General features: G+C 37.1%; 1 protein-coding gene across 3 annotated transcripts in view; it reads right to left on the minus strand.

Annotated features, from left to right (window-relative positions):
- Nucleotides 1-1,448: 1,448 nt before the first annotated feature.
- Nucleotides 1,449-12,256, minus strand: part of LOC149769880 (serine/threonine kinase-like domain-containing protein STKLD1) — an 81,053-nt gene continuing 70,245 nt past the window's right edge. For 2 of the 3 annotated variants that reach the window (XM_089949697.1, XM_089949698.1), the window contains exon 19: nucleotides 1,890-4,996. In XM_089949697.1, coding sequence (XP_089805823.1) covers nucleotides 4,931-4,996 — 66 coding nt within the window. In that variant the 3' untranslated portion in view covers nucleotides 1,890-4,930. Of the gene's footprint in view, nucleotides 4,997-12,256 lie in introns of all 3 variants that reach the window. The other variant, XR_016419030.1, reaches the window with a different exon arrangement.

Below are 12,256 nucleotides of genomic sequence, written 5' to 3' on the forward strand. Positions count from 1 at the left end.
CTTGTAAAATTAACTACTTTTTCCAACAAAATTCAAATTTTAGGATCATTATGAAGTCTTTTGCAGAAATGTCTTCCAAAGATGTTGTGTATTTATAAAAACAATTGTCTCAAGGCTTCAACAGCTGTTTTATCTTCATCTACATTTAATGGCCCATCAGCATCCTTTTTCCCGTACTGAAAAATCTCTGTGCAAGGTTGTTTTCTGTCAAGATCAGTCAAATTTTATTGAGCAATATTTCTTAGGCAATTTGTGTGACTTGTTTCTCTTTTTAGTAATGGTGGCCATATTTGAAAGTGGATCATCATTATTTCAACAAATGTGAAAGGCTTTCAAGCTAGGACACTTTTTGTAATATATGGTTAAATTCTGTTAAACTGCTACTTAGAAGAAGTTTTTATAAGTTCTTTTTTTTGTTGATATTTTTTTGGTGAGACATTTTAACATTTGTTATTATGGCAACCATATTTGAAGGCTGATTAGAATCATGTATATAAACTTTGAGTTCATTCATGCCAAGATGCTTTCAAATTTGGTCATGTTCTGTTGAGTGGCTTATCAGATGTCATTTTAAGGGAATGATCTACTTATAGCCATAATAAACATATGTAATGACAAATCATTTGCAAAAATATGTATAATTTCAGATCAAAAACTGTCTGACTAATTTAAAGACTATTTTGCGGAAATCACTCTAACATGATGGCCCATCAAATTTGTTTAGTGGATGCCAATCAGTTTTTAAATATGTCCTCAATGGCTAAAACCATACAAGCCATTAAACAGCTTCTTCTTAAAAACCTCTTCACAATTTGACTAAATAAGCAAAAGTATCATGACAGGAAAACATTTTAATTTGTTCAAAACATGCCAATTCACCCTCAAATATGGCTGCAGCTAACAGATGTACAAAAAATATTTAAACTTATAACTTATCCTCAGAATCTGCTCAACAAAACTGAACCAAATTTGATACACATTATCTTGACTGCTTTAAATTTTATACAAATGACACTGATCTATCATATGACATAAACTATGACCACTGTTGCTTAAATAGAAAACATTTCAAATTATAAGCACAAAAACTGCTCAATAGAATTTTGCCACATTTTGCAGAAAGCATACAGGAATAAAGGATTTTTAAGTTTGTATAAATGGTGCTGATCCACTATTATTTAAGGCTTTCAGTAGTAAAATTTAAAAATAAAGACACAATTGCAAATGGACAACACGTGATGGAAGCCTGATGAAGGGAAAAGGTCATGCGAGCTGAAAATGGGAATAACGTTTAAAATGCTGATCAGAAAGACTTCTTTTTTTTACAGGATACAAAGTCATTCCCAGATATAAAAAAATGCCTTATGTTTAAGAGGTCAACTCCAAGAATTTTGGAGACAGTAAACAAACATATGCTGGACATATGAACAGACAAGCTGACTCCAGTATACAACCAAAATTTAATTTGCAGGAGGTATAAAAAAAACCTGCCTAATTGAGGTCTATAAAATAAAAGTTTTATAGTACATGTACATACAAAGAAGCTTTACATGGGTGCTTTACATAAAACAAAAATGCTGATGATCTTGAACTTATTGCTGTACATTGGACATGGTGTCTAAACCCACTCATCAGATGAAACCAAACACACAAACTTGTCACAGTCTATTTAAACAATAAGAAGAAAAATAACTTTGCATTTAAGGTCATTTTCTGAATGGTTGGCAGCATATGACTTATACTGATTTCTAAAGTAATTCTTATAAAAGAGAGAGAGAGAGCTTGTACATATTTCAATCTCACTCATCAAGTACATCCAAGTCCAGCTTCAACCTGCAGAATTACACGTTTATGATTTTAGGATTACTTGTAAAAGACAATAGAGAAACAAGATTTAAAAGTTCCTTTATTTCTTGTCTTTATGTTATAATTACATATGTAGTCATAAGATTCATATTTATTACAAATACACTGGTCCCTCATTACAAAGTGCCTCAAAATAGCATGTTCCCTCATACAACATGCCTTTATAGAAACAAATGGTTCACAGTAAGCAAAACAAATCAGCTTGCTGGAAGTTTGTGCCCGAATTGCACAGAATCATGCCGTTAGTGGCCCACTTGTTGTACACTGTTATTTCGAGCAGTAAATGTTTGCCAAAAGTGTGGCTAGAAAATCTTCTATTCCTTTTGACACATGTTATTTGCCAACAGTGTGCTACAACCAAACGTTAACTTGAGCAGTGAAAAAAGTAAATACCGCCACCATCCAAATGAAATTACACCAAAATGTGTTCCAAAAATATGTCACAAACTTAATTTAGCTTCATTTGTGTTTATCTCATTCAAAAGCTTGTCTCTGAATTTTCTTTTCATAGCTCATTTAGCATGGTCCAAGAGAAATAATAAAATATAAAAAAGCAAGGATTGTATATTAAAAGTTTTCACATTGATGAGATAACTTATTCCTTAAAAGGGTTGAAAGGTTTATGATGATAAATGTTTTGTAATCTTGTCCATGATTTCCTTCCTATCAGAAACTTATGTGACACAATGTAATTTCAATAACCTTATCAGTCTTCAGTGATTTTAATGATTTTGTTCATTGAAAAAAACAGCCTGGAAATGCATGACATAATTTTCTTCCAAGAAACAAATATAATTATGCATAATAAATTTTCACCATCATCTTCAGTTTATTGTTCAAGATTTTTGTTAACATCAACAATATGTACATCAAGAAATATTTTTAAAACATCAAATCAATGAAGTACACTAAAGTTAGAATAACTGTACAAAATAAACCTCTGCTGGAAAAATTTATGTTGCAATATATATTATTTAGAACCTCTTAACTGTTGGCAGAATTATTGCTTCATTGAATTTTGAATCGATTTAAAAATATTTTGATGTTATTCAATACTGCCCCAATACATATATTCTTGAAATTATTGTTGTACAAATTATATAAAATCACATTCATTAGACTCATCTTATGGCAACTTAAAGTAGACTTTCTTTCTGTCATTCAATTGTCCCAATCTGCAGTATGAAGTGTGCCAAAGAATTCATTAGGTTAGGCCCAGCCCCATATTTATTTTCTGTTGGCAATTTTGCCAAAATTTAACAAAGGAGAATGACTTGATTGAGGCTCATATAGCACAAATGATGGTGGAGCCAATTTGACCAAATGATTGATATGCAAGTGACCATTACAAAAGGGTATGAATGCCATGAGATGATGCTAGGTAAGTTGCCTTGATTCCAGACTGAACATCACAGTTATGCTTTGTACTGCAACAAAAAGCCCAGATCTCAATCAAATGCACAGGTATATTTTTTATATGATGACATAATAAATATGCATACACCGAATGGCTGTTAGAGTAATGATCATTTATTTTTGTAGTTGTTTGTTTTTGCTACTCATCAATGATATCAGTGGCAAACTGGTAGTCATGGATCTTAATTTTGGGATGACTGTGTTTTTGGTTTTGAACCTACCCCCATAACATAATTTATATGGCCCCACCTATCTTAAAGTGTAATAATGAGATACCCTGAACTGTGTATATGAGGGATCATTGTACTGGACTTCATAAGTAAGCATCATTTATAAGGTGTCCAAAAGTGTGGTTTTGACTGCATATGAAAAGTACCAAGTTAACAAATACTGAATTGGTTTTGTATAATTATCTAACAATTATGTGAAGAAATTGTCCATAAATTTGACTTGGACAAAACAACATTAAAGGACAAAAAAAGAGAGTTCATTATATGCATGTATTCAGATTAAGATATTTTTGCAAATTGGGCCAGGATGTATTTCACGATACTTGAAGTACGTAACTTTCAAATAATATTCCCCACTACCCCACTATAATGCCATGTGTTATTACATTAGGCAGAATACTGATGGAATGCTAACAAAAATCTCCTTAAACCTACTAATAAAAATGTCACAAATATACTTAAATCATAAGTGTTCATACTAAAATATGTATTTCATGGAATGAAAATGTTCATAATATTTATGATACAAACATGCTTGTAAACAAAAATAAAATGCAATCAAAATGTACAATAAATTTTGAAAGAACATACATTTTACAAAACAATGATATATACAAAAATATTTTACAAAACTATGTACGATTCATTTTACGTCTTATCAAATAACTGGCATTGTTATTTTGACAAAAATATTATTTCAACAAAATTCTGCCTGTAAGATATAGATGGTTATATCTTAGATCATTAGTGTGATACATACGCACACACTGTAATTGCAATTGCTGCTACTCATCTTTGTGATTTCCATATTTTTTTACACCAATTAAATTTTGTTTATTTGTTAATATTTTTTTTAGAACAGGATTCACAGCTATTTAATCTTGCAGATTAATTCCGCTAGCAAATTCTTAAAAAGAGGATGTAACCAAAAATAAGGTAGGATCGACAACTGCACATTGTATTTATATGTCTATGCTGAACTGCAAAATCTGTGTAACGTATGTAGTTTGCCCCTTTTCATGACAAAATTTGATCCCTGAACTGAACACTGAACTGAACTAGTGTAAGTTTAGCAATGCAATAGAAACTTATTCATTTGTACACAGAAATGTAGGGCTTTTTACAAGTTCATAAAACTTTGACTTTGCACATATCATTATAGAAATGCAAGAGATACACAACATCTAAATACTAATATAAGCAATAATGTTTCCATGAGAACAAAATATAAAACCCTAAATTTAAATGAAACAATTTCTTTTTGTTTCCTGATTTTAAGGTCTTGAGCATTTAAAATAAATGACTAAAGGAATCTGCTGAGCAATTCAAATTCAGGTTATAGAAACAAATGAACCAATTCCCAGAAGCTTCTGGGCCTATATTTCACATTGACCTTGCATCTTTTTTAAAACTCCTGTTCATTTCTCTGGTTCAATTTTATGTTGTAAAAGTTCCAGGGCTTTTTCACATGGTCCCATTATTTGCTGTAAAGAAAATATAATTGACTATTAGAACTCAATAATTTCAACCAAATTATGAAACTGCATCTGTGTTTACTTGTTTTAACAAGTGCCAATCATAATATTCCTTTTCAGGTTTTAAGAATGAACAAAAAATAGTAGTCTGAGTACCTGGAAATGCATGTACATTTAGTTCAGCTAAACATTTCAACACCTGAGATTTTACTCAAGCTATATTGGACAGTTGTTACTGATAGAATCATGATAAAAATTAGATGGAAATCTATGTACAGTCCAGTATGTGTGTGTGTGTGTGTGTGTGTGTGTGATTAGGATTTATAATGTAGCTTTTAACAATTTTCAGTCATATCGCTATAATGTGTGCATTGTGGCAGTTTATAGTGATGTCTAGCACTGGGGCATCCATACACCACTTATATATTTAACTCGATCTTAAGTTATCCAAAGGTTTGCAAGCTAATCAATTAGTTCATCCTACCATAATCTATTAATCTGGGTATCAAAAATATGATTAAATTATACTACATACATTACTTATTATATTCATAATTAATAGCTAATCATTCAGCATAATTATGTGGTAATAACCTCTGCATAAGATATCTGTATGTTTCAGGCAATACAAGTCAATTAGGTACATTCTTTGGTATGTTGTCCAACACAATTGTTCAGGAATGAGTATGGACTTGTACTACGTTTCTGACCTTGACCTTAAAGATATGACAAACTGTGATACCCGACATATCTTAGAATGACAGGTATGTTTTATTTTCATCCCTCTATTTTGAAAAGCTGTCGAGTTACAGGGAAGAAATTAAAAAATTAAAAAATGTGTAACTTTGACCTTGACCTTGAAGACACACAAATATGGTATGCAAGTCACTTTTCAGTGACGACATATAAGTGTACTACACATGATCAGTTTATCTCAAACAATATAAAAATTACGGTTTGGATAAGAAACTGAAAGCTGGACATATGGATATAAAAAACAAATGGATAGGTGGAGTGGGGACAAAATAGGTACCCCAATTTTATAAAATGGACAGGCTTCTCTATCAAAAAACTGTACCAATAATTTTGACAATAAATGTTACTCAAGACAGGGGAAACATACTTAAAATTAAAGTAAAAAAACTGAATCTATGACCATAACAATCTTATGATATACCAATAAATACCCTAGACTTGGAAAGTTATATTTAAAAATAATTCTCTGATCAACCAAAAGCCTATAATTTAAAGCAAGGAAAACAAATACAAACACAAATTTAAGAATATAAAACATTAGCTCCTCTTGCCAAACTTGGCATTATGGTACCATATATATACTACATAAGTTTGTATAAATGGTGCCATCTGCAAACAACATAGATTCTGGTCTGCCATCGTAATAGAACTAGCCAGACTGGGTCAATGTTATTTGTTCTACTGATTATTCCTAACATAATGCATAGACCCACATCTGCTGGGACATTATGCTATGACATTTATGAGTCTATAGAGTTCGTCTTTGGGTCAGTTTAATAAGTCAGTATATATGGTAACTAAATATGGTACGACTGTGATAGGGAAATTTCAGAATTGAGTAATCAAAGAACATGTTTTTACATTATTTTTAATACTACTACTACTACTACTACTAATACTTTATTTAGTAATTTAGGCCACCAACCCATATTACAAAGTATAATACAGGTATGTGCGCCATGGTTTAAAGAAATTAAATATGGTGTTCATCATGAGTATAGATACATAATTTCCAATAATCAGTGCATTATTTTATAAAAAATGTTACTACCTCCAAGTATATTATTCACCATTCGTTTGAGTGATCAAAGATTGTCTAAGATGAAAAACTGAATTGATGTAGCAAGAAAGATTCCTTATATTCATTAATATATTGCTATAACTCATTAGGGATACAAATTTTCCTACTGACGGAAAGAGATAATAAACTTCATTGAAGTATTTCTGTCTTATATGGTCATAATCTGGGCAAGCACAAACAAAATGGAATTCATCTTCTGCCAAATAAACATCATTTTTCTGGCATAGTTCACAATACCTATTATTTCTCTCAATCCTGCTATGCCTACCTGTCTCTATTTTCAGTGTATGTGCTGAGCACCTAAATTTAGCAAGTAATTTCCTAAGAAAATACAATAATCCACATGAGAGGTATTTTTCCTGTCCTAATTCGGTTTTATACATTCTATAATACTTGGGTTCCAAGGGTTGTCATCGCCTGGGGCGGATGTGGGAGATAAGCATCCACTTCCCTTGGAAATCCTCCAGTGGCTTGCGTCTGATAGAGCCTCTGACAACCATATCCAACTCCAGGCCTTCACAAGTGGCGGAACCTGTTTAAACTGACTGGATAAGGAATGACAGCCGAGTTTCTGGCGCCTCAAAACCAGACACTTCAGGCAGATGGGGCTCGTTAACCTTGGGTGGTCACCTATCTAAGAGAATGAAAACTCCGATTTCAAACCTTCGCTGCCTTGCAACTATACCCTCTCATCGGAAAGGCCAAGGGAGTAAACCCCAACATTAATTCCGGAGACGGAGTCCCTAAGGCAACTTGGCATTGGTTTCAGTGTCATCTTGGCAACTCCTGCGATGCAGCTGGTGCCATGATGTATCAGCTTGTCCTTTCCCTTGGATCCATCAGCTGCATGGAGAGGGGAGGGTCACCTGCATGGGCAACAGGTGATTCCCCATATCACCCTGCCCAGGCTTGTGCCCTGGAGAGGACACTCCAGCTTCATTCCACAGTGTTGACACAACACGGGAAGCAGCAGTTTACCGGTTATAAGTTACCGCTCGATTGGCGTAGAGCCAGACACCAGGGGTGGCTTCTGACGGTGGGAGAGACCAACATGTTTCACTGGACAGCTACCGCCTGCCTCAAACTGGGCAGCCCCCAGCCAATAAGGTGCCATCCCGCCAGTTCGCCTGCCTTGCTGGGTGCGTAAGGCTTAAGGTATGCGAGTACCTGACAAGCGGACTACAACTACTGCACCAAGAAATAACAAAATAAAAATAAAAAACAAGACTTCAATCCTCAAGCTAGGTACCTGGAATGTCCAGACCATGCTGACTGGGCTTTCAGATGATCTCCAGACAATCGGTGATGTTCGAAAGACTTTAGTCATCAACGACGAACTTGCAAGGCTCCAAGTCGACATCGCCTCACTACAGGAGACACGACTACCAGATTCCAGGTCCCTCAGAGAAAAGAACTACACGTTCTTCTGGCAAGGAAAGAGCGCTGATGAAGCCACAGAGTTTGGTGTTGGATTCGCTGTCAGGAACACTCTGCTGGGGATGATAGAACCCTGCCAACAAGGAAATGGAAGACTGCTATCCCTCTGCCTCCACACCACAAACGGGCCTGTCAACCTGATCAGCATCTATGCTTCCACACTAAGATCCTCCACAGATACCAAGGATGAGTTTTACGATGAGTTAAACTCGTTCATCGACAAAATTATCAAGGAAGATAACTTGATTTTGGTGGGCGACTTCAATGCTAGGGTGGGTGCCGACTATGACTCTTGGCCCTCCTGTCTTGGCAAGTTTGGCATTGGGAAGATGAATGAGAATGGGCAGCACCTTCTAGAGATGTGCTCGTACCATGACCTCAGCATCACCAATTCATTCTTTCAGACAAAGCCACAGCACAAAGTGTCTTGGAGGTATCCCCGGTCTAAACACTGGCACCAGCTGGACTTGATCATTACAAGACGGGCAGCCATGAAGGGTCTGCTTCTTACCCGTACCTTCCAAAGTGCTGACTGTGACACCGACCACTGCAAAATGAAGCTTCAGCCGAAGAAGATCCACTGCTCTAGGCAAGAGGGTCAACCATGCATTGATGTGAGCATGACATCATATCCAGACAAGGCTGAGGAATTCACCTAGGCTCTTTCCAAGACGTTTGATTCAGAACCCCCCAACGGCAATGCCAAAGAAAGATGGGATCACATCAGAGAGACTGTATACAGCACAGACACACAGATCTTTGGTAAGAAGCAATCAAAGAACAATGACTGGTTTGAGGCTAACTCATACTCATGCCAGCCATAGAAGAGCATCACAGTGCTCACCTGCAATACAAGTGATCCCCCTGCCAGAAGAGACTACAGGCATACAGGTCTACTAGAAGCAAAGTGCAGAAATTAGCATGGCAGTGTGCCAATGAATACTGGCTTCAGCTCTGTCAGAGTATCCAGTTGGCAGCATAAATTGGAAACATCAGAGGCATGTACGATGGCATAAAGAAAGCAATGGGTCCCATGAAGAAACTGACAGCACCACTGAAGTCTGCCACAGGTGATACCATCCACAACAAGGGCAAGCAGATGGAGCGTTGGGTGGAATACTACTCTGAACTGTACTCCAAAGAGAACCACGTGACCAATGATGTCCTCAATGCCATTGAAAACCTCCCTCTTATGGTCGAACTGGACAAGAAACCTACTGTAGATGAACTAAAGAAGGCCTTAGAGAAACTGTCGCTAGGTATAGCCCCAGGGAAGGATGGCATCACAGCAGAACTCATCAAGTGTGGATGTAGCGTGCTTCTCACACACCTGCACGACCTCCTCTGCCAGTGCTGGGATGAGGGTGCAGGACATGAGAAACGCCAACATCATAATCCTGTACAAGAACAAGGGCAACAGAAGTGACTGCAACAACTACAGGGGCATATCACTTCTCAGCATCGTGGGTAAAGTTTTCGCACGTGTCATCCTGAACAGACTGCAGACGCTTGCTGACAGAGTTTACCCATAGTCGCAGTGTGGGTTCCATGCAGACAAGTCCACAATCGACATGATCTTCTCTGTCAGGCAACTGCAGGAAAAATGCAGAGAACAACACAGACCCCTCTTCCTGGCCTTTATAGACCTCACCAAGGCATTCGATCTGGTCAGCAGATGGACTCTTCACAATCTTGGCGAACATTGGTTGCCCTCCAAAGCTGCTAAGCATGATCTAGTCCTTCCACGATGACATGAAAGGCACAGTGTAGTACGATGGCTCAACATCTGACCCCTTTGACATCTGCAGTGGAGTTAAACAGGGCTGTGTCCTTGCCCCCATGCTCTTCGACATCTTCTTCACAGTCCTGCTCAAGCATGCCTTTGGGATGTCCACAGAAGGGATTTACCTGCACACACGATCAGACAGCAGACTGTTCAACCTGGCACGACTGAGGGCAAAGAGCAAAGTGCGTGAAGTAACCATCAGGGACATGCTCTTCACAGACGATGCTGCTATAGCCACCCACACAGAAGCTGAGCTTCAGCACCTGATGGCCCGCTTTGCAAAAGCATGCGATGAGTTTGGGTTAACCATAAGCCTAAAGAAAACAAATGTGATGGTTCAGGACACGGACCCTTCAAGCATCATCATCAACAACTACGAACTTGAGGTGGTGAGTCAGTTCATGCACCTCGGCTCTACCATCAAAAACAACCTCTCGCTCGATGCTGAGCTCAACAAGTGGATCGGAAAGGCATCAACAACTCTCTCCAGGTTGTCGCAGAGAGTATGGAACAACAGCATGCTGACCATGAACACTAAGATCACCGTGTACCGTGCATGCATGCTAAGCACTCTCATGTACACCAGTGAAATCTAGACTCTGTACGCCTCACAAGAGAAAAGACTGAGCGCCTTTCACATGCGATGCCTCCGACGCATACTCGGGATCACCTGGAGTGATCGAGTAACAAACCACAAGGTGCTCGAGCATGCCAAGATTCTTAGCATGGTCACACTCCTCCACCAATGTCGCATCAGATGGCTGGGCCATGTACGTCAGATGGATGACGGACGGATCCCCAAAGACATTCTTTATTCAGAACTCACCTCTGGCAAAAGGTCGATCAGACAGCCACATCTCCGCTTCAAGAATATCTGTAAGCATGATATGAAAGCCCTTGATATCGATGTCAACACCTGGGAAGAGCTCGCTCTAGACAGATCAAGCTGGCAACATGCTCTGATCACTGGTCTGAAAGCCGGAGAGGACAAGCAACGCTTGCTAGCTGATGAAAGACGATCACAGAGAAAGAAGAAGCAGTCCAACCAACACCAGACGCAACCTTCAAGTGCAGCAGGGACTGCCACTCCCGCATTGGACTACTTAGCCAAAGTAGATGCTGCACAACCACCAACCGGGACATATCTTATGGGCGCAGTTCCATTGTCTCTCGAGACTAACGGATGCCAACAACAATAATACCCCCATTTATGTGAGTTGTTAATATCACTTTGCCAGTTTTGTAGTGATGAATCCTAATTTTTTGAAAAAATAATGTGAAAAATTGTTTTTCATCTCTAACATCTTGATTTAGCCAAACATACCCAAAACCAAAATGAAATAACATGTCTCTAACATTGGTAGCCCAGGTGACATGGTTAGTTTCATGTAATCAAATAAACATTAAGTAACATTGGTGTGGATATCGAGTTGAAGGCATTCTTATGACCTTCAACCAGTATTTAATGCAATGTAAAAATTACAAAGTGGGTATCTTCCACAGTCCCTTAACACAATCACATTATTGGTAGGTTTAGGAACACCTAAATACTGTTTGCAAAAATTGTATTGCACAATTTCAATATCTCTACTAAATCCATATCCCCAAATATTTTACCCATAGCAAGGAATTGATTTTATTACCAAATCAAACATTTTTTAATGTAACCTCTACACTAAAGCAGCCGGATCATTTTTGATAATTCAAAATCTTTTAAGTTGCTTTCTGTGTCTGAGCTGCTAGTATCTGCTTTGCTTTCATCCAAACCAATTTTGGGGTTAAAAATAAACCCATGTATTTATAATAAGGCACACATTTAATATGACTTTCTTTGAAAAACAATATCTCCTTTTGTTTGTGATATCCCCCATTTCTGAAAACAAATGATTTTACTTTTATTGAGTTGACCATCATACCAGTTTTATCATGGAAATGTTCAATAACATTATTTGGTTCTGAAGTAGCTTTACTGTACCAGTGCAATTAGCGACATCATCAGTGTAAAGTATTGCAAAAATATCTATACCACCCAAATCAAGATTAAAATTTGGTGTAAAATATTCATACCCCAATTGTTAGTATTCTGTCTGTAACCATCACCAATTTCATGAAAAATTAGAACACATTTTTATTTAATAAAATATGGAAAAGAGGAACTGATATTTTTTACAAGATATGAAATGTTAAAGTATTGTAGAATATTTGTACC

This window comes from Sinohyriopsis cumingii, unplaced genomic scaffold (genome assembly GCF_028554795.1).
Source record: "Sinohyriopsis cumingii isolate HCF-2022 unplaced genomic scaffold, ASM2855479v2 utg003091l, whole genome shotgun sequence".
Taxonomy (NCBI): Eukaryota; Metazoa; Mollusca; class Bivalvia; order Unionida; family Unionidae; genus Sinohyriopsis; species Sinohyriopsis cumingii.